At 53.3% G+C, this 22,215-nt stretch overlaps 1 protein-coding gene across 1 annotated transcript in view; it reads right to left on the bottom strand.

Moving 5' to 3' along the window:
* Positions 1-4,003: 4,003 nt before the first annotated feature.
* The window catches only part of SRF (serum response factor), a 36,356-nt gene continuing 18,144 nt past the window's right edge, over positions 4,004-22,215 (bottom strand). The window contains 4 exon segments of the mRNA XM_030558146.1: positions 4,004-7,371; positions 7,903-7,979; positions 9,035-9,226; positions 19,548-19,667. Coding sequence (XP_030414006.1) covers positions 7,276-7,371; positions 7,903-7,979; positions 9,035-9,226; positions 19,548-19,667 — 485 coding nt within the window. The 3' untranslated portion in view covers positions 4,004-7,275.

The raw sequence follows: 22,215 nt of genomic DNA on the forward strand, positions 1-22,215 counted from the left end.
CACCACAAAGCAAGTTGCAGGGACCTAGCTGCGGTTCTGAATGGGCCTGTCTGTTTTTGGTAACTGCATTTCACACCTTTATGTTGTTTACTTTTAATCTGTTATTACTTTTAGCACTTCGTCATTGACCCATGTTAACATTGTGGAGCTGGGTGGCATTGTGCTGTTTCATGTATAGTTTAATAGTCTGTAATCATTGAAAATATTAATAGTTGCTGGGAATTTCAAGAGCCACATTGTGACCTGGGACCCCCACGCACCTACGCTGCATACATGCCTTTCGCTGTCACCCCTACTGTAACATTTCCTGGTTGTGTTGCAATAGCGGAACTTAGCTTGTAATGGTCAATGGTTGCTCTTTGTTATGAAAAAAGAAAAATTTATTCTGTGGGCTCACATGAGTTAAAGATTGAATGTAAAGAGGTGTTTTGAAATCCCACTAGATGCCTAAATTAATACCTTTTAAAAAACTGACCTTAAGGGCACAAAGTTGTACTGTAATTTTTACTAAATACAGATACTCAACCCCTAGATAGACTGACAAGGACAAGCATTCAAAATCATTAGTTATTCACCCAGAAGTCAATACATTACAAAAACTGGGTTTTTTAATTTGCTCTGTTAGTTTCTGAGCCTTTAGGGTATACTAGCTTCAGCCCTTCCAAAGAATCCTCTACCTATAATGCTTGTACAGTCCTGTAATATTCAATTTGACCTTTCAGTATCATGTGATTTCCCACCCCCTTTTGTAATTGAAAATGTAATAAAATCCTTGTTTTTGTAAGTCATCCCCCATCCTGCAAACACTGAAGTACACAGGTCATGCTCTCCCAGGCCTGGATGGGGGCTGAGCTGAGCTCCCTGGGGTCCTGGGTTCAAGGCAGTGTAACAACAGTAAATAGGGAACAGGTGGAAAGTTGTTGGACAACAGTTTCTGAAGCTTCAGGCTGTTCCATGGGCACTTGGGAGACCTTGCTCTTCAGAGAGGCTATTGACAAGATCTGACACAGGTTAATGGCCTCGTCTCCACTTCCAATCCTCTACCTGGGCCCTGGCCTGTCCAGCTCTGTCCCATTTCCCCCTTAACCTTGCTTGTCTCTCCACCTACCCCACTGTCTCCCTCCACTCTCTGACCTCACAGAGGACTGGCCATTGCCTTCCTCCTCTCTATTTACACTTGGAGCCAGCCAATGTGGTCCCCACCAGAACTGCTCTCCCTGAAATCTCCAGAGATGTGTCCAAATCTCAGAGCTTGCACTTTGTCATCCTCCTCCTGGACTTCTGCACTACCCTTGATTGCTCTGATTCTATTTACCCCTTGATTTTCATACCCTCTTTCCTGGTTTTCATCCTCCCTCTGTGACCAGTCCTTGTGTGTCTTGTAGGGGTTCCTCAGGGCTCTAAATAGCATCAATCCCATCTAGCTACCCAGCGAGATGTCTTGCATTCCTCACCGTAGTGTGCAAGTACAGCCAAACAGGAATCTTTTCCTAATCATAGAGACAAGTAGATTTCTCCTGGCAACTAGCACTGTCAAATCATAGAACATTAAGGTTGGAAGGGACCTCAGGAGATCATCTAGTCCAACCCCCTGCTCAAAGTATGAGCAATCCCTAGATATTTACCCCAGTTCCCCCAAATGGCCCCCTCAAGGATTGAACTCACAACCCTAGGTTTAGCAGGCCAATGCTCAAACCACTGAGCTATTCCTCCCCCCGAAATAATCCTACACCCCACATTAGAAACAGACCTAAAACTAGTGCTGTACATAATATAAACTTAACTTCCGCAGAGGAGCGGAGCCACAGTCTTTACATGGAAGTAGCAATTGTTAGCACTGTGACTCTGTTAGCATGCTGAGAAAGTGTGTGTGGAGTGACTGTACCACAAGCTGCGCTCAGGGATTCGTTTCAGTTCTCCACTCAGAGATCAGCAGGGTGCCATGGTAGCAACTGCTATATTCGTTACTTTACGCTTTTCCCTTACAATTCTACTGTTTTTTTCAGACCTCTAGTTCCTTCATGATATGCAGCAGGACTCCACAGTTCAGCAAGAGGGACATACTGGGGTCAGGGAAATGCCTTTTGCTGGCCCTATGTAAATCTGTTCAGATCTGGCAATTAGGAGCAGCTGGAAATTGTCATTTCTCATCTGCAATTTGCTGCCTGCAGCTTGCTGTCAAAACCCCTGAACATTCAATGAGTACTGCACAAGCATCACCTCACCCGGCTCTTCCAGCCAGGACATGGACAAATGGCTCCTCAGCCACTTAGCTGCCTGTGGGGTTCAGGGAAGGTGCACCAGATGGGGGACTATGATTTCACAGCTGTCTTCTGACTGCATTGATCGTTATTTATTCATGAACTTTCCTACTAAGTGGTCTTGGCCTAGCGTAAACCTGGGGTCACATCTGTGGCTCATAAAAAATGACAGACTCCTGTGGCACCTTATAGACTAACAAGATGTATTGGAGCATGAGCTTTCGTGGGAGTCTATCACTTTTTTACAGATCCAGACTAACATGGCTACCCCTCTGATACTTGACATCTGTGGCTCGTATCCCTCACACCTGGCCACGCTGGGAACAGAACCCAGCTGTTTAATATGGGAGACAACCACTTAGCTGTGGCAGCTTCTTTCTGAGAGGCAGTGTGGTTCCAGATTCAGCTATGCTGTCTTTAAAACAAGGCTACTCCTGTTTCAGTGTACTACACACACTGTGGTTGGGCCACAGAGAACAACAGCCTACACCCGCCGGCATCTACAACTAATCTTTCAACTCATGTAGGCAGGGTCTGTGCAGCCATACTGAAGGGTTTGGGTTTAATCAGGATCATGGTGGAGTGAGGGCATTAGAGTTGCTTTTAAAAAACCCTTGGAAATTATATACAAAAAACTCCTCTGTTCAGAGAATGTAGAGAAAAGGACAGCACTCAACCATCAGGAAATGCCAAATTTACAACTCTGCCCTGCAGTTACCTCATGGCAGGAAAAAACCTAGTGTCTCCCTAAAAATCAGTTCAGTCTAAGCCGGGGTAGGTAACCTATGGCACGTGTGCCGAAGGCAGCATGTGAGCTGATTTTCCGTGGCACTCACACTGCCTGGGTCCTGGCCACTGGTCCTGGGGGCTCTGCATTGAAGCTTCTTAAACATTTTTAAAACCTTATTTACTTTACATACAACAGTTTAGTTATATATTATAGACTTATAAAAAGAGACCTTCTAAAAACGTTGAAATGTATGACTGGCAGGCAAAACCTTAAATGAGAGTGAATAAATGAAGACTGAGCACGCCACTTCTGAAAGGCTGCTGACCCCTGGTCTAAGCTGTCACCTCCATCCCTAAAAAGCTTAGTCATAATGGCACAGTTATGGAAGGGCCTGACTTGGGGGCAGAGTCAAAGTTGTTTGGGTGCCTTCATGGTGCTTTCCCAGAGCATTACAAGTTTGGATTTCTTTCAACTGCAGCCTCATCTCTGATTTTCCTGGGTGTGTGGCACTTGGGTTAGTAAGAATTACAAGCCCCCGGTAAGGTGTTTTGTTTTTTTAAATCTTTTAAGTTACTAATACTCCCAGCCTTCACTCCATTTCAAGGAGGTTGTGGGTCTTGGAACTTCCTTGCTTTGTTAATTATTAAAAATTCCACACACAACCCCTACCCAAGACATGCTCCCAAGGGACATAGAGCAGATCTTCAAATCATTAACAATCAACCCTAAACCTCCTTTTTCTCAAATGTTCACTCGTCAGGTCAGGTGCAGCAGAGCCCGTGGGAGAGGCTGGCGTTGACTTTGTGGGTGGCTGATTGGCTGGGTTAGCAAGTCAGCCTTTGCCATCTGGCCTGGGCACCCAGTTTGTTTCTTTAAACTTATAACCAAGCCGTTTCTGCTCGTGTGAAATCACTTACAACTAGGCGTGACATACACCACGCATGTCTCAGCCCCTCCAAAGTTGTTCTCCTTTAAGCACCTGGTTCCTAGAAGCAGACTCACGACCATCCGATCTGTGCACAAATGATACATTTATTGAAAGAGTATTTTTTTAATACAAAAGAAAGCTCTGTACATAGTACTGTGATTACTTCCACATCCTTCCAGAAAACACGGCCCTGGAAACTTTAAAAACAAAAAACAAAAAAACCACAACCACCACACACACACAGATGCACGCACGCACACACACAACCAAGCACACGCTCGCACACACAAACCCCAAAACAATCAATAAAAGGAACTAAAAATGTCACCACACAATAAATGCCATTTCATCCCTGATATACAAGTGTTCTGACAAGTCCGCACTTTAAATAAAATACAACATTAGCGTTTAAACTGCATTTCCTTTGGAGGGTAGGGGGAGCTGCACGGGGGCTTACGTCAACTCATTCCAGCTCCGGCCAGGGGGTCAGTTTTGCACCATCAGCTGAAGAAAAGCAGGGGGGGAAGGCCAGACAACAGCTCCAGATCCCCTCCCTGCCCTGGCTGACTCCTAGTTAGCAACACGAGGAAGAAATTGCTGCCCAGAAAAGTGGCTCTGTTCCACAGAGAGACCTGGGCATATCAGCCTGAGCCATGGCTGGGCTCTAACCCCTCCCGCCCCCTGCCGAACACGGCCCCACAACGGGTCAGCTGCTGCCGAGAGCCAGGAGCTGCGCAGCCGGAGGGGAGCAGAGAGCCTGGCTTGGAGAAGACTCCGGCGAGTGCCCCAGTGCGGAGAAGAGGAATGACTGGTCCTAGCACCTCCACACTCCCAAGGGGACCTGCCCAGCTCACCAGCAAACAGCACAAGGAGAGGGCTGGCGGGAGGCCGACCCCTCTCCTCAAAGCAGCAGGGGGGAGCCATGTCTGCATGCGTTACTGGGAGGGGTGTGAGCGGCAGAGACTGGCCCCGGGGGGACAGGAGAGCCAGCAGCCTGAAACTCCGGCATCTCGCCCGCCCAGGGCTGGGCGCTGGCCTCCTGCCCAGCTCAGGGAGAATTAAGGCTTTGCAGGGACACTGGAAACTTCTCCCCAAGCCATCTCAAACCCCACTGCTGGAGGCACTTGTTTCCCAGACTGACAACAGCTTTAGGGAGTGGGGTGCCAGGGCAGACCCCCCATTAGGCCCTGTCCCCATCTCAGCTCTGAGGGCGCCATTCCAATTGCAGCCATGTGGCAACGCATATCCCAGTCGACACCAGGCAGAGCCCTTGAGGGCTTGGGCACCTCGCGCCAGCCTCTCCCCCCTTCCCACCACACAGCAGGAGGGAGCAGAGGACGGACTCCCTGCCCCACCCTTCCCAGCAGGAGCTAGCCCAGCAGCCCCTCCCTGCCCTCTGGGGGCCAGTGGCTGGACTGTAGCCCGCCATGCAGGCCACCCAGACTGGTCCAAGGGACGCAGGCACCCTCAGAACTGGCAGAGCTGGCCCCAGTTCAATTCCTAGCACCTGTGAGCACGTCAGGGCGGGCAGCTTAAACGCTAATGCTGGAGGAACCATGTCCAAGGTTACAATACAAATTCAAAAGCAAGGCCCCTTCCTGTCCCTACCACCCGCCCCCCACCGTGGTACAAACCCCATGAAAACTGTACAGGAGCCAGACTTGAATTCCTTTGAGAATTACATAAATACTGAGTTTAACACTTAGAAAAATAAAGTCTTTTTTTTTTCAAGGCTTCTCGTCTTTAATTTAAAAAAGTTACAGTAGCTGCTTCGTTCCCTAAGGAGTCAGCAGCCTCCTCTCTCCCCACAGAGCCGCTCACTCCAACCTACGTTCTCCTATCCCCAGGACAGGACGCTCCTTCCGAGCAGAGCCATCCCCCCTCCTGCTGTGTCCACACGGCCAAAGCGCCTCCCTCTGGGGTGCCCCACCTCCCCTCCCAGGTGCCTGAAGGAATCCGCACCGCCCCCGTTTGCCTCCTGGGCCAGGCTGCGCGGCAGCTCCGGGACCCTGAAGTTTTTCCCTTGAACGTTTCAGTTGGTTCCTCCATCTCGCATTGAAATGGTGCTCTGGAAAGCACTAACCATGGCAGGAACTGTGCCCGGGTGCAGACAGCGCCCCCGGCAGGAGTGAGGCAGCGCTGCGATGCACAGAGAGCAATCCTGCCCCCACATACCTGGGTCTTCCCAGCCCTGGCACCTGAACGAGAGCACATGGTGGCCCCTGGAGCATCCCACGGAGATGATTTATGTCCATGGGCTTTAGGGCTCTCTGAGAAGGGCAGGGTCCCACAACCGGGTTACCTTGCTCCCAGGCAGCTCGCTAGTGTCCAGGGGGTACAAAAGCAACTGCCTTGGCCAGGCAGAACAAGAGACATTTAACATGGGAAATGCAAACCGCACTTTACTTCCAGCTCGGCTCCCATGCAGCGCCCCTCCGGCCCCACTCCTCATGGACAGTGCTGGGACAGCATCACAGCCCCCCGGGGACACCCGCCAGGCCAAGGAGGCATTGCATGGGGCCAGTGGGGCTGTAGGGACTGTGCCAGGAGCTCGCTTTCCTGTGTCCCAGCAGTGCAGTGCCAGGGCTACAGACAAGGGAGCATCTCGCCCATGGTGCTGCACTACCACTGCTGGGGGGTTGCTTTCTGCCACGCAGGCCGAGCCATGGGGCCTGGCACCTGTGCTGCCACCTGGGCAGGAGTAGGTCCTGTCCAGCCCACCCTGCCAGCAGGAGAGCAGCCCAGGAGGATGTCGATGCCCCAGCGTCCCTCCTGGCAGGGGAGCAGACTCAGCCTGGGAGCCCCCTGGAGCAGCTTGCCGTCTGCAGGAGGGCACCTGCTGCTGGGCCATGCTGAAGGCACGTTGCCTGGACCCACCCTACCCCTCCTTGGCACAGGGGCAGAGGGGAGTGAGACTTGGACCTGGGAAGCGAGCTCCTTCGGTGGGGGCTGCTCCCATCGCGTCGCTGGGCCCGTGCCCTGCTCGGTGCGAATACTCCTGGCCAACAGCAGCTGGAGACGCCCAGTGTGATCACAAGGAGCCGGGGCAGACACCAGGTTGTTTAGTGACACGGCAGGGGAGCCCTGCCCTCGAGGGCCGAGTTTCTTTGGCTGGAGTGAGAAAAGCACAGGAAATGCAGCATCCCAATGCAGCCCAGCCCCGGCTCAGCTCCATTCCGCGCCCCGTGTGTGCGTGCGTGTGTGTGTGTGAAGGAAACGTGAAAAGGCAACAATAAATAAGTGACGCAGTCCGTACGAGAGGGAATCGCTGCTGATCCCGGCGCCGGCGAGGCCAGAGACAGCACCCGGCTGGCAGCAGCTGCCGCAGTTCCCGGGCCGGGGCACCACAGGGCCTCTCAGTCACTCTTGGCGCCGTGGGACGTGTCCAAGTTCACCACCTGCAGCTCGGTCAAGTTGCTGCTGCTGCTGGACTGCTGGCCAATGACAGCCATCTGGAGAGAGAAGGGAGGAGAGAGCACCGGGAAGCGTCACGGGGCCACCCCAGGGTGCAGCCAGGGCCCTGGGGTACAGGCCCACCCGGAGAGCCAGCCTGCCAGCTCCACCCATTGCTCGGGGGGGCCAATGCCAGGCCTCCCCATCCACAGAGCAATGCTTCAGGGCTGGGAGGGGAACCTGGCCCAAGGGTGCGCTGTTAACAGCAGGAAGAAGGAGCAGCTCCCCTACTCAGGCTGCCAAGCAGCCAGGCTCTGGTCCTGTTTCATCTGTGGACCAGATCCTAGGCTGCTGCCGTCTCCCCTACGGGCTGGGGGTGCTGCGGAGCAGAGGCTGACTGCATTCAGAGCAGTCCCATGGGCACAGTGCCTTCTCTCATGCCCTCCCTCCAGCTGGGACATCCTCTGTTACCAGTGACCACTGGGGATCCCTGCGAGCAGGGGGAGGGACACACATCCGCAGGGCTGGTGCGGGGAAGAGGCTGGGTGGGAGGCGTGGGCGAGGTACCCACCGAACTGCTCTGTGCCTACCTGGTGAAGCTGGACGGCTGAGACTGGAATCTGAACAGTGCCCGATGGGGCCGTCAGGAACACCTGGGGGACAGCACCTGCCACACAGAGTCAGCACTCAGATCCTCCATCCCGGGACGCCGTGGCAGGCCGGGCCACGTGAAACACGCCCCGGGACGCCGTGGCAGGCCGGGCCACGTGAAACATGCCCCGGGACGCCGTGGCAGGCCGGGCCACGTGAAACACGCCCCGGGATGCCGTGGCAGGCCGGGCCACGTGAAACACGCCCCGGGACGCCGTGGCAGGCCGGGCCACGTGAAACACGCCCCGGGATGCCGTGGCAGGCCGGGCCACGTGAAACACCAGCCATCGAGCCTTTGGGAGCCTGTTCGGCCACGCGCACTGGCTGCGTCACCCCGCTCCACACCAGACCAAGCAGCCACAATGCGCAGGCCGGCTCACCATCGCCAAGGCATCACAAAGGAGCCAGTGTCCATCCCAAGTCGCCTGTGCGCCCCCAAACTCTCTTCCCTTCCTGTTTCTCACCTCCTCCCATGTACACCCCCAAATCCCCCATCCCTTCCTGTTCTCCATGTCACCTGCACACCCTCCCAAAATGCGCTCCCCAAATCCCCCTTCCTTCTGCCCCCCTCACACCCTCAAAATGCCCCTCCTATCCCACTGCGCACATCCCCCAAGTCTCCCATGTACTCCCCAAATCCTGCTCCTGCCCCCACGTTCCCACCCACACCTCCCGTCCCTGGCGAGCAGATCTGGGGCAATGGGTCAGTTTTAACAATGTCTCTTAGGGCCGAGGGTCAGTTTTTGCCAGCGCTCTGCTTGCCTGAACACTTCTCCTGCAGCAGAGGCAGAGGGAAAAAATCTTCACCCAGCCCCACTCAGCAGCTGTTCTCTTTCAAAACGGCTGCTCTCACCCACCCTTCTCAATTGCCTTGGGGTCACAGATGGCTCTTGGCACATCCAGCACCCCCTGCTGGGGAAGAGGGCAACCCCCCTGCTGCCAGCAGGCAGAGAGAATCATCCGGAGATAGATGGGGGTGGGGGCCGGCTCTGTGGGTGGAGGCTGGATGCACTGGGGGGACGGGACATGCACAAGGGCAGTCGAGCGAAGCATGGGAAGCAGCGCTCTTACCCTGATCCTGGACCTGTCCGTGGGAGACCTGCATTGCTGAGGACGCCTGGGAGAAGGCATTGAGGACGGTCAGCCCCCCGTCCGCCAGGCCTGAGGTGGGCGCATACATCACGGCGTGAGGGCTGGGGTACATCATGTGACCTCCCACTGTGGTTGGCACAGACGAAGTCATGATCGTTGCTGGCAGCGTCACTGGCAGGAAACAGAGCAAGCGCTAGTCAGAGGCGTGGGAGGGGCTCCCCAGGGAGAGCATGACCTGCAGCCCCCGCCTGCACTTTCTCCACAGGGCCCCTCCCCCCACACTACACCTGTAGTGCCCCTCCAGGCAGACTGTCACCCAGGGAACTCATGTTCAGCTGATTACCCACCACAACCCCCACATCCTTTTCAGAGTTGCAGCTTCCCAGGATAGAGGCCCCTATCCTGTAAGCGTGGCCTGCATTCTTCATTCCCGGAGATATGCATTTACAATTAGCCATATTAAAACACTGTGTGCTTGCACCCAGCTTACCAAGCAATCCAGATCACACTGAGTCAGTGACCTTCTTCTTCATTATTTACCTCTCCCCCAAGTTCTGCGTTATCTGCAGGCTATCAGGGGTGATTTTGTTTTCTTCCAGGTCATGGAATAAATGTTAAATAGCCTAGGGCCAAGAACCAATCCCTAGGGGACCCATTGGAAAGAGACCCGCTTGATGAGTCCCTGTTTACAGCTATCAGTTAGCCAGTTTTTAATCCATGTCATGTGGGCCATGTTCATTTTATATCATTCTAGTTTTTTTAAATCAAAATGCCAAGTGACACCAAGTCTATGTATATTATGACAACATGGCTACCTTTAGCAAACAAACTTGAAATCTCAAAAAAAAAAAAGTATCTGGTTAGTTAGACAAGATCTACTTTCCATAACCCATGCTGATTTGCATTAATTCCATTACCCTCCTTTAGGTCTTTATTAAAAAAGTCCCATATCAGAGGTTCCATTATAGGGGGACCAGTCAGCAAATGTGAAAAATCAGGATGGGGGTGGAGGGGTGGGGTAATAGGAGCCTATAAAAGAAAAAGACCCAAAAATCAGGACTGTCCCTATAAAATCAGGACATCTGGTCACCCTACTCCATTATCTTGCTTGGGATCGATGTCAGGCTGGCAGGCCTATTATCTGGGTCATCCCATTCATCTTTTTAAAAACTGGCACAATGTTAGCTTTCTTCCAGTCTTCTGGAAATTTCCCAGGGCTCCAAGACTTATTGGAAATTAAAATTAATTGTCCAGCAAGCTTCTCTACCAGCTCTTTTAAAATTCTTGAGTGCAAGTTATCGGGACCTGCTGATTTCAAAATGTTTTGACTTTAGTAGTTTCTATTTAATATCTCCAGAGATACTAGTGAAGTGGAAAGCGTTTAATCCCTATATGATGAGACTATATCATCTGTTTATTCCCCAAATACCAAACAGAAATATTTATTGAGAACTTCTGGTTTTTCTGTGTTATTTTCTGATAATTGTACCATTTCCATCATTTAAACGGACCAATACCATTGTCAGGATTCCTTTTGTTCCTAATATATTTTAAAAACTCCTTCTTATTGTCCTTATATCTGCTACAGATTTCTCCGTGTCCCTTTGCTTCCCTTACCAATTTTCTACAATTCTTAATTTCTGATGTATATACATTTCTATCAACTTCCCCTTTCTTCCATTTCTTATTCATATGAATAAAATTATTTGGTGATGTTGCACTCCATATATTTTATGGAAATATGCTCATGAGTGTAAATATGATACAACTGGAATATGTTTTATGCAAAAAGGTCTCATTACAAAGGTTATAATGTACTGAATACATTCCTCCTACTTGTATGCATGTATCATTCTTGTATCTAAAGTTAGAAATATGAAGTACAACTCTGTGGTCCTATTGTACTGATGCAAAATGTGGACCATTGATGGTGGTTTAGAATCTTGATGGCTCCCGGTGCCAGTGACAATTGGTTGTAAATGGTTTATTTACCTGCAAGCCTTCCTGTGTACTTGTGGGCCAACCCAGGAAGAATGGAGACTGGGGGTCTTACATGTGACCATGTCACATGATAATTGAATCCATCTTAAATCTGGTACTTTTCCATTGATGAGGTGGGGACGGGGACAAACACAGTCAAAAGATCCCCGCCTTGTGCCAAAGCTATAAAAGAGGGTGGAGCAGGACAAAAGGGGCTGTCAGTCCTGAGAAAACTCCTGCTTCCCACCTGAGATGTCTGCTGGAACTAACAAGGACTGGACCAGGGGAAAGGATTGGGCCTAGACTAGGAAGGAGTCTAGCCTGTGAAAGAAGCTTATTGGAACATCTCTGAGGGTAAGATATTACCTGTAATCAGTTTCTTAGTGTATTAGGCTTACAATTGCGTGTTTTTGCTTGGTAACTTACTTTGTTCTGTCTATTACTTGAAACCACTTAAATCCTATTTTTTATACTTAATACAATCACTTTTGTTTATTAATAAACCCAGAGTAAGTGATTAATACCTGGGGGAGCAAACAACTGTGCATACCTCTCTATCAGTGTTACAGAGGATGAACAATTTATAAATTTACCTGTATAAGCTTTATACAGAGTAAAGCAGATTTATTTGGGGTTTGGATCCCATTGGAAGCTGAAAGTCTGGGTGCTGGAGAGGTAACCTACTGAGCTGTTTTTAAAGTCTGCCGCTTCGGAGGTGTGACCTAGACCCTGGGTCAGGTTGCAGCAGGTTAGCATGTCTGGCTCAACAAGGCAGGGTTCTGGAGTCCCAAGCTGGCAGGGAGAGTGGGCTCAGAGGTAATGTCAGCACATCAGATGACAGTCCCAAGGGGATCTCTCTGACCAAACCTATCACAATATAATTTTTTTTAAACAGCTGCCTTCACTTCCATCTAAGTCAGATCAGTTTTTCAACCAGTCCAGCCCTCTTCTCCGATTGGGGAAAAAATGGTTACTGGCCTTCTCAGAACTGTTGTTCTTTGAGACGTGTTGTTCATGTCCATTCCAATCAGGTGTGTGCGTGCCACGTACACAACAGCTGGAAGACTTTTCCCCCAGCAGCATCCAGCGGGTAGGCCTAGGCACCCCCTGGAGTCACGCCTTCATGGCCCTGCCGACCTGCCACCCCTTCAGTTACTTCTTGCTGGCTACACTGACAGAGGGGTAGGAGGGTGGGTACTGGAATGGGCGTGAACACCACATCTCGAAGAACAGTTACGAGAAGATGAGTAACCGCTTTTTCTTCAAGTGCTTGTTCACGTCAGTTCCAATCAGGTGATTCCAAAACCTAAGTCCAGAAGGTGGGGTCGGAGTTGTCCGCTGACTGGAGCACTGCTTGTCCGAAGGCCGCATCGTCTCTGGCCTCCTGGGTAACTGTGTAGTGTGTATGGAGGACCACATCACTGCCCTGCAGCTTTCCTGGGTCTGAACCTGCGCCAGGAATGCTGCTGAGGAGACCTGAGCCCTGGTGAAGTGCACAGTGATTGGAGGAGTGGGCACCCCTGCCAGGCTGCAGCACTCCCAAATGCAGGAGATGATCCACAAAGAGCTATGTTGTGATGACGCAGGCAGACCTTTCGTTCTGTTCGCCACCTCCACGAATAACTGGACGGACTTTCAGAATGATTTTGTTCTCTCTATGTAGAAGGCTAGTGACCTAGGGACAGGCAGTGAGTAAAGTGCTCCCTGCCACTCCAGTTCAGCTTAGGGTAGAATACAGGAGGAAGATGTCCTGGTTGATGCGAAACTGGGAGACAACCTTTGGGAGAAAAGCCGGGGGAGGCCTGAGCTGGACTTTGCCCTGATGGAACATAGTGTAGGGGGACTCTCATGTTAGGGCCCTGAGCTCAGACACCTCCTGGCTGAGGTTATCGCTACTAGGAACGCCACCTTGTATGAGAGAGAGAGAGAACGTCGCCAAGGGCTCATATGGCAACCCCATAAGTCTGGATAGGACCAGTTTGAGGTACCAAGATAGGACATGCTGTCAGATCTGCGGGTATAATCTGTCGAGCCCTTTAAGAAAAGGGCTGACCACTGGGTTGGAAAAGATCGAGCAGCCCTCTGTGCCTGGATGGAAGGCGGAGATGGCAGCCAGGTGCACTCTTATTGATGTCATGCACAGTCCCTGCTGCTCGAGGTAGAGAAGATAGTCCAGTATAAGTGGCACCAACGCGAGCGTTCAGGATAGAAGGTGCTGCGCCAACCAGATTGAAAATCTCTTTCATTTGGCAAAGTAGGTAGTTCTCGTGGAGGGTTTCCTGCTGCCATGGAAAACTTGTCTGACTTGATCAGAGCAGGACAGCTCCACTGGGTTCAGTCGTGGAACTTCCACGCTGTGAGGTGGAGTGACTTGAGATTCGGATGTTGGAGGCGGCCATGATCTTGCGTGATTAGGTCCGGGAAGAGCGGCAGGGTGACTGGGGCTTCCACGGATGTTTTCAGGAGTGATGTGAACCAGTGCTGGCAGGGCCAGGCTGGTGCTATCAATATCACCAGAGATCGGTCCCTGCAAATCTTGAGAAGCACCTTGTGAATGAGAGGGACGGGCGGGAACGCGCATAGGAGACTGTTCCTCCTCCTGTGGGAGACCGAACACGTCCGCGATGGAGCCTGGGCTCTGACTCAGGAAGGGGCAGAACTGCTGACACTTCCTGTTACGTTGTGTGGTGAACAGGTCTATCTGGGGAAAGCCCCACTGATGGGGGATTGAGTTCACTGCATCTGGGAGAAGGGACCACTCATGGCCTGCTGAGATGGTCCACCAGCTCATTCCATACTCCAGGGAGGGACGAGGCTTGCAGCTGTATAGAACATTCGATACACAAGTCCCACAGCATGAGGGCTTCTCGCACAGGGGAGAGGAGCATGCACCCACCCCCTCCATTTGTTGATATAAAAGGTTGCCATGGTGTTGTCTGTCAGGACTGATACACAGCTCCCTGCCAGGTGGGCTCGGAAAATCTGGCATGCCAAGTGTACCGCTTCCTGACATTGATGTGTAGAGCGAGATCCGCCTGAGACCAGAGCCCTTGTGTACTGAGGTCTCCCAAATGTGCCCCCCAGCCCAAGTCTGACATGTCCATCACTAGAGAGAGGGATGGCTGCAGACTGGTAATGGGGACCCTGCACCTACCACCTGCGGGTTGAGCCACCACAGCAGGGAGTTGAGTACTGGGCGAGGCAGGGTTACAATCCTGTCCATACTCACCGATACACTGACACTAGCCAGGACTGAAGAAGCTGAAGTCTGAGCCTGGCATGCTGTACTACATAGGTGCACGAAGTCCCGTGCTGTGGTGGGGGGGAAATTGTCTGAGACCTCGAATAATAAGAACATAAGAACGGGCGTACCAGGTCAGACCAAAGGTCCATCCAGCCCAGTATCCTGTCTGCCGACAGTGACCAATGCCAGGTGCCCCAGAGGGGGTGAACCTATCAGTGATCTCCCTCCTGCCATCCACCTCCATCCTCAGACAAACAGAGGCTAGGGGATAATGTAACCCAGGGCTAGAAATCTCGCTTCGGGACGGAATGCCCCGGTGTGTGTCGTATCCAGTACCACCCCTACAAACCCTATCCTCTGGACTGGCAACAGCTTTGATTTCCCCTCATTCAGTAGCAGTCCCAGCGTCATCAAAAGAGGCTCTTATGAAGGCAACTTGCCTCTCTACCTGAGCCCAGGATCAGCCAGTCATGGAGAAACGGGAACACCACACCTGCCACCTGTGCAGGAACATGGCCATGACCGCCAAGCACTTGGTGAACATGTGAGGTGCCACTGACAGGCTGAACGGGAGGACTGTGAACCGGCAGTGGGTGGTGTTCACCACGAACCTGAGGCATCTGCTGTGGGATGGAGTTATCGCTGTGTGACAGTAAGCGTCCTTCAAGTCGAGGGCGGCGTACCAGTCTCCTGGACCCAGCGAAGGGACGATGGAGGCCGAAGAGACCATGCGGAATTTGAGTTTCTTCACAAACTTGTTGCGTTCTTGCAGGTCCAGGATGGGCTGGTTTGAGCCCACCCTTGGCTTTCGGTATTAGGAAATATCGGGAACAGAAGCCCTCGCCCTTCTGCTCCTGAGGAATTTCTTCCACTGCCCACAGCGAGAGGAGTGAGTGCACCTCCTGTGCAAGGAACTGCTCGTGAGAGGGGTCCCTGAAGAGGGACCGGAAAAGAGGGAAGGAAGGGAGGGCAGGCGGAGAACTGGATGACGTATCCCCTCTCTAAAGTGCAGAGTACTGAGTGATCTGAAGTGATAAAGGACCATGCACAGCAGAAAGGGGACAGCCAGGACGAGAAGGGAAGGTGGGGGTAGATCCAGTTCTCAATCTGGTATGCCATCATCTGGCCTGTAGAAGGCTTGGTCTGGCCAGAGCCCTGGCCTGAGGAGGGGCGCGGCTTCTTCCCACCACACCTTTTCCTCCTCCAGGAACCGTCCTGTTGGTTTTGCTAGTAAAACCGTGGAGGAGGTTGCGTCCTGAAATACCTGCGTTGTGTGGCGGGGGTGTGTATACCCAGAGGCTTGAGGGTATCCCTTGAGTCTTTTAAACTGTGCAGTCTTCTGTTGGTCTTTTCAGAAAAGAACGCCTGACCTTCAAAGGGTAGGCCCTGGATAGGCTGTTGGACTTTGAGAGGCAGTCCAAACGACCTCCTCATGGCCATGCCCGTAGCCATGGTTCAGGCAGCTGCATCTGCGCCATCGAGAGTCACCTGCAAGGAGGCCCTAGAAATGAGATTGCCTTCCTCCACCAGGGCCTTACATTCGGAACAGGAGTCCGGACACAGCAACTTGGCAAACTTGGCCATCGCTCCACAGGGGTTAAAGGAGTATCTGCTAACGATGGCCTGTTGGTTTGCAATCTGGAGCTGCAAACCACCGGTGGAGTAGACTTTCCTCCCAAATAAGTCAACCGTTCTGGCCTCCTGGTTTTTAGGGGAGGGTCCCTGGAACTCCTGGTGCTCCCTGGGGCTCGCAGCATCCACCTCGCTGGAGGGGGCAAGGACGCTGGGGTCTTCCACAAAGCTTTTGTGGTTTCACTTAATAGTTTTAATAAGTGGCAGCGAGGGCCCAGAGGGGGCAAGAACGTCCACCACGGGATCTGTATTCTCTACCACCTCCTCTGCCTGGATCCCCAGGTTCTGGGCCACTCTGTGTGCAACAACTGCTGAAGGACACTACTGCCCTCCAAGGCCAGGGCCGATGACATGCCTGCAACATCTGAGGAAGACGAAAACACTGGCCCATGGCCCTGGTCACTGCCCTCGGCGCCCAGGGGAGTGCAGGGCTCAAAGTGGCAGGCAGGAGTGTGGGAGTCGTCACCAGAGATGGAGCCGGTGCCAGCTGCTTCATGGGGCAATGGATGCCTACCTGGATCTCGATGCCTGGCTTGGACCCTGGGCCTGATGATAGGCCCAGGGAGTTCAAAAGGTCCACCGAGTTGGTGATTGCCATTGAGGTGGCCACGGCACCAAAGGGATCTAGGCAATACCACCAGCCTCAGACCTCTTGCTGCTGGACCTATCCGAACAACAGGGCTTCGCCTTGGACTCCGAAAAAGACGGCCACGGAGAAGTGATGCTGACTGGTGCCATAGGATATGTCTACACTACAAAATTAGGTCGAATTTATAGAAGTCTGTTTTTTAGAAATCGTTTTTATACAGTCGACTGTGTGTCCCACACAAAATGCTCTAAATGCATTAAGTTGGTGGTGTGTGTCCATAGTACCAAGACTAGTGTCGACTTCCAGAGCGTTGCACTGTGGGTAGCTGTGAGTAGCTATCCCACAGTTCCTGCAGTCTCCACTGCCCACTGGGATTCTTGGTTGAGCTCCCAATGCCTGATGGGGCAAAAACAGCATCACAGGTGGTTCTGGGTACATGTCATCAGGCCCCTCTTTCCCTCCCTCTCTCCCTCCCTCCATGAAAGCAATGGCAGACAATCGTTTTGAGCCTTTTTTCCTGGGTTACCTGAGCCGACGCCATACCACAGCAACCATGGAGCCCGCTCAGCTCACTGTCCGTCTTCTGGGTGCTGGCAGGCATGGGACTGCACTGCTACACAGCAGCAGCTCATTGCCTTTTGGCAGCAGACAGCACACTACGATTGGTAGCCATGGTCGTCGTATTCCTGGGTGCTCTTTTAGCCGACCTCGGTGAGGTCAGTTGGGGCGCCTGGGCAGACAAGGGAGTGACTCAGCCAGGTCACATTCCCATCTTCTGGCGAGCACCCAGGAGATGACGATGGGTAGCAGTCATGCTGCATTGTCTGCTGCCAGCCTAAGATGTAAGAGAGAGATCAAAACAAGAAATTGACCCAATTTGTTTTGTGAAATCAACGGCCTGCTAAACCCAGGGTTTTGAGTTCAATCCTTGAGGGGGTCATTCTGTGTGACAGTTGTTTTTGTTTCTCTTTGAGGCAAAGCCACTCCTTTTGTTGATTTTAATTCCCTGAAAGCCATGTCATCAGTCACCCCTCCCTCCGTCAGAGCAACGGCAGATGACTGTTTCACGCAAAACCAGGCGAGGCGGCGCCGGAAGAGCGGTGACGAGAGGGACATGGTCAGACTTCTCACAAAGTACGGGCCAGGCAATGTGCCCCGGCAATGTGCACATCATGCTGATGAGCTCTGCATGAGCTCTGCAAACACGCTGGCCAGACAGGAAATGAAATTCAAAAGTTCGTGGGCCTGTTCCTGTCTACCTGGTCAGTGCATCCAAGTTAACAGCGCTGTCCAGAGTGGTCACAACAGAGCACTCTGGGAAAGCTCCTGAAGGCCACTACCCCAAATTCGACCCGGCAAAGCCGAATTCAGCGCTAACCCCCTCGTCGGAGGTGGAGTAAAGAAATCGATTTAAAGAACCCTTTAAGTCAAAAAAAAGGGCTTCATCGTGTGGACGGGTCCAGGCTTAAATCGAGGTAACGCTGCTAAATTCAGCCTAAAGTCGTCCTGTAGACCAGGCCAAAGAGTGGTGCCGGGCTTCTGGGGACTGATGTGGTTTCCCCCCTGCCACCGGTGCCAGGGAGTGGCATGACAACATCGCCGGCTTGCCCCAAGATGGAATAGGCAGCCTGGCTGACACCGGTGCCTCATCCCTCCCTGGGGAAGGCAGAGCCATCTGTGAACAAGGTCCTGCACCGCCTCACAAGTCTCCGGAGCGGACGGGAGTTGAATGTCCCAGCCATGACAGTCCGGAGAGGCGTAGTCCGGTAGCAGGGCCGAACTCAACTAGACCCCTTGCAGGGCAGGAGTCGACGAGTCCCTGGGAGCTCCTGGGCCCAAAGTAAACTGGGTGGGCTGAGGTCTCCCTGTTGCTGTCTCCTTAGGCTTAGCAGGGGGAGAGCCCCCTCTCCCGCCTTTTTCTTCTGGGGCACTGGGGATACAGACAGTTGCCTACCAGAAGTCTTATGTTCGGTGCCGTGTCAGTGGCAGGAGTCCTTAGGCTCCTTTCTAGGAGCCAACACACGTTCTGTCGGTGCCGGTGTGCTGCGCACGAAGGCAGTGCTCAGCACGGGCTCCACTGACCTGGGGTTGGACTGCGGGCAGAGGGGAGGATAAGCCTGAGTCTCTGCTCACGATCCTTAAGGGTCCTCAGCCAAAACCCTTTACAAATGCGGCACGTGTCCTTTTGGTGCCTCGCCAAGGCACTTCAAACAAGGACCGCGCAGGTCACTTTTTGGCATCAACTTTCCACAGACTTCACCCAGTTTGAACTCTGGCGACCAAGGCATGCCCCAGCAGTGCGGGAAAAACAGGGGCATGAGGACCCCCCCAATGAAAACAGCCTACTACTATTACTGTTAACTTAAAACAAAAAACGACTAACTATACACAAAACATGAGACACTGCTAAACAGCGAGGGAAGTCCCAGCTAGCCGTCACTGGTGGTAGAAGGAACTGAAGGGGTGGCGGCTCAGCATGGCCCTACATTGGGCGCCATGAAGGCACAGCTCCAGGGGGCGCCCAGGCCAATCCTACGGTTGCTGCTAGCTGAAAAAATCTTCCATCGGTCGTGCACGCAGCACACACACCTGGCTGGAATGGACATGAACAAGCACTCGAAGAAGAGCCGAGACTTTTGGGGCATCTAGTAATGTGTTCTTAAATGATTCCCGACGATCATTCACATTGATCCGATAAAGTTCTTCCTACCAGCTGATGTGGATTGTAAACAGCTGTGTGAAATTGGCTCTTTTAAAGCACCCGGAATATATATTACTGGTCTTTTATTCCGCTCGCACATTATAAATACGATTAAGTGATGATCACTTGAACTTAAGAGACTCTTCATTTTCAGTTCTGTGATCAGCACCTCTTTGTGTATTAGGATAAAACAATGAAGAACTCCCCCGTGTTGGCTACACCACTTTTTTTTATGACGTACTTTCTGACCCCCTGAGCAGGGCGCAGACCAGCCCTCCTCGGCCAGGGAACCACAGCCAGGCCTAGCAGCCGGGGGCAGCGAGCCAGCCGCCGCGGAGCAGGTTACCTGTTCCACTGGAAGAGGTCTGGGCGAGGTCAGTGCTGCTGTCGCTGGATGGAGACGTTTGCTGTGGGGCCTGATGTACCTGGATGGCCTGCACGGGAACCTGCTGCGTCACGGTGCCGCCTGGGAGGAGAGAGGAGAGCCCTTCACCGCACGCTCCCCTGGCCGCTGCCACCCAAAGGCAACGCAGGGACCTGTTGGCCCCGCGTCACACACCCAGGCAGGATGAAAGGGGGAGCAGGCAGGATGAAAGGGGAGCAGAGCGTTTAGGCCCCACTCCGTGGGCTGGGGCAAGTTCACACGGTGAGGGGAGGAGACCCGCCCCCGCCCCTGCGCCCCGGCTGCTCCCTGCATGCACCTGATGGCACCCGCCCGCCTGCCGGAGGAAAGGCCGACCTCTTGACTGGATTTCCACCTGCTCCCCGGCTGGGCTCAGCAGCCCCGGAGACTGACAGCAGCAACCCCTGCAAGGCGTTACAGCCTGGAGCCAGCCACGCAGAGGGGGCACGTGGGGGGCCTCCCTCACTGCCCTCTCCACTTGGCACACAGCCCTCGCCTACCCCAGACAGAGAGGGGCTCGGGGGGAGCCCAGCCAGCAGCAAAATGGTCTGCCCCCGCCACACCCCATCCCGGCTGGATTTGGAAGCCCCCCCTCACAACTAGGACTCTACCCACTAATTCCCGGTCCAGGCCCCCATGGCAGCAACCCCAGCCCCTGCCTCAATCAGGAAAGGAGTGGGGGTGGGGCTGGGAACCACCTGCCATGGGCTACAGCCTCGGGCATGCTAAGCTGGAGCCGAAACTCACCACCCAGCACAGACCCACTAGCTGAGTGACATGCAAGTGCCACATCTGACCTACGCCAGGTGACAGCCACAGGCCAGCCCCACCTAGCCAGCCTCCTCCGGGCGCTCTGTGCTCCAATGGGGAAGATTGCTGCAGCCCTGGCCCTGAGGGGGACCCAGCTACGAAGCTGGTTCTCCCCATAGCTGCTCCGGATGCCAAAAGGAGAAGCCCAATGTTCCTGGGAGCAGCCGTGTGACACAGCACAAGGCCTCCAGTCTAACCTGCTGGGCCCCGAAAGAGCTGTGTGCGGTTTTTGCACAATACACACACAACACAGCAGTCACCAGGCTGGCTCAGAGCAGCCCAGGGTCCCGTCTCTGACAACCCAGGACCAGCTAGTCCAGAGAGAGGGCAGGATACCGAAAACAGGCAGCTACAGACGGTCTGAACCCTGCCAGTTAGCGACTGACTTCTACCTGGAATCACGAGGAGACATCCCCCCTTGCACACCCAACCCTGGCAGAACTTTCAGCTTGTCAAGTCAAGACGCTGGGACGTGCCAGTTCTCCAGCTGCCTATGTAACCTGAACTCAGCCCTTGTGTGCGCGCAACGGGTGGACCAGGTCGATTCACAATCTCCTTGTGTCCGGCTCATTCAGCACGTGGCCCCACACAGCACGTGCCCAGGTAACGAAGGCTTTTCTGCAGTGCACTCCACAGGGCTGGAGCGCACCAGTTTGCTTTGCTCCCGTTCTTTTCACGGCGGGTTTTATGTAACTTCCAGTGGTTTTAGAAAGCAAACAGAAAAGACAGGAATCACGCTGAGCCCCGCCTCGGTCATCTACAGGGGTAGAGCCTTTCGAGCCACAGCACAGACCTCCATCACTGAAGCAGTAGCAGGCTCTCTTCTATGCCAGGGAGAGCCACGCTTTGCCAGTGAGTTGACAGCAGAGGAGTGCTGGGACTCGGGGATGCCAGGCTCAGTACCAGGCTCTGGAAGGATATGTGCTCTCATGGGCACAGACGTTTCCTGCCCCGAGCCCCTTCTACAGTATCCTCTCCTGCTCTTTTCCTGTCCTCCCCGAATTGCATTTGGGTTAATGCAATGCAATTGCTTCCTCTTCCCTCTCCAGACTGCCTGGGCACCAGAGGGGGGCACTGAGAGACCAGCTCTGCTCAGTCTGGTCCCAAGCAATTCCAGGGGAAGCCCCCCCCAGCTTGTGGCCCAGGGTTGGAGCATGGTCAGAGCAGACAATGTTTGGAGCCTCTTATGAACCCGTCCGGAGCACGTACAAAGGGAATTTTCAGAGAACAATTCCTCCACTGAATCTGGGTGAACAGTCACAGGGGCAGCAAAAGGCACCTCTCCAGCCCCAGGGCTACTCTCATGTCCCTGTTTCAAAGCACAAGGTGCTAGAACAGCTCAAAGGACAACTGTAAACACACAGCCCAGGACCGAGGACATCACCCAGGCACAGAACACATGGGGGCACTGGAGCACGGTTTTTAGCTGGACGTCCCACCTCAACGCCTAACAGCAAATCCACCTGGCTGGTGACAAGTACATCCTATCGCCCGTTTGAACTCATCAACTTCAGCGCCCAGCCGGGGATCTGCTTCTGACCCTGCCTGGTAGGTTCTCAGCAGCTGATTTGAAATGAGACCAACCTTGTCGACAGCTCAGCTCCTGCAAGCGTGCCCAGCGTGCTCTGGGGACTCGCTGCTCTGTAACCCCTCCGTATATTCCTGCTCCACTTCGGACCCTGTGTCTGTTACCTGCAGAGGGGAGTTCAGGGACCCCCTACTGCCTCCAGCCTGACACCCTATTAGCAGATCACCTCCTGTAAGACCCCTTTGGTGGAGCAGCTGCTACTGTCCTGCTTCT

This window comes from Gopherus evgoodei, chromosome 3 (assembly GCF_007399415.2).
Source record: "Gopherus evgoodei ecotype Sinaloan lineage chromosome 3, rGopEvg1_v1.p, whole genome shotgun sequence".
Taxonomy (NCBI): Eukaryota; Metazoa; Chordata; order Testudines; family Testudinidae; genus Gopherus; species Gopherus evgoodei.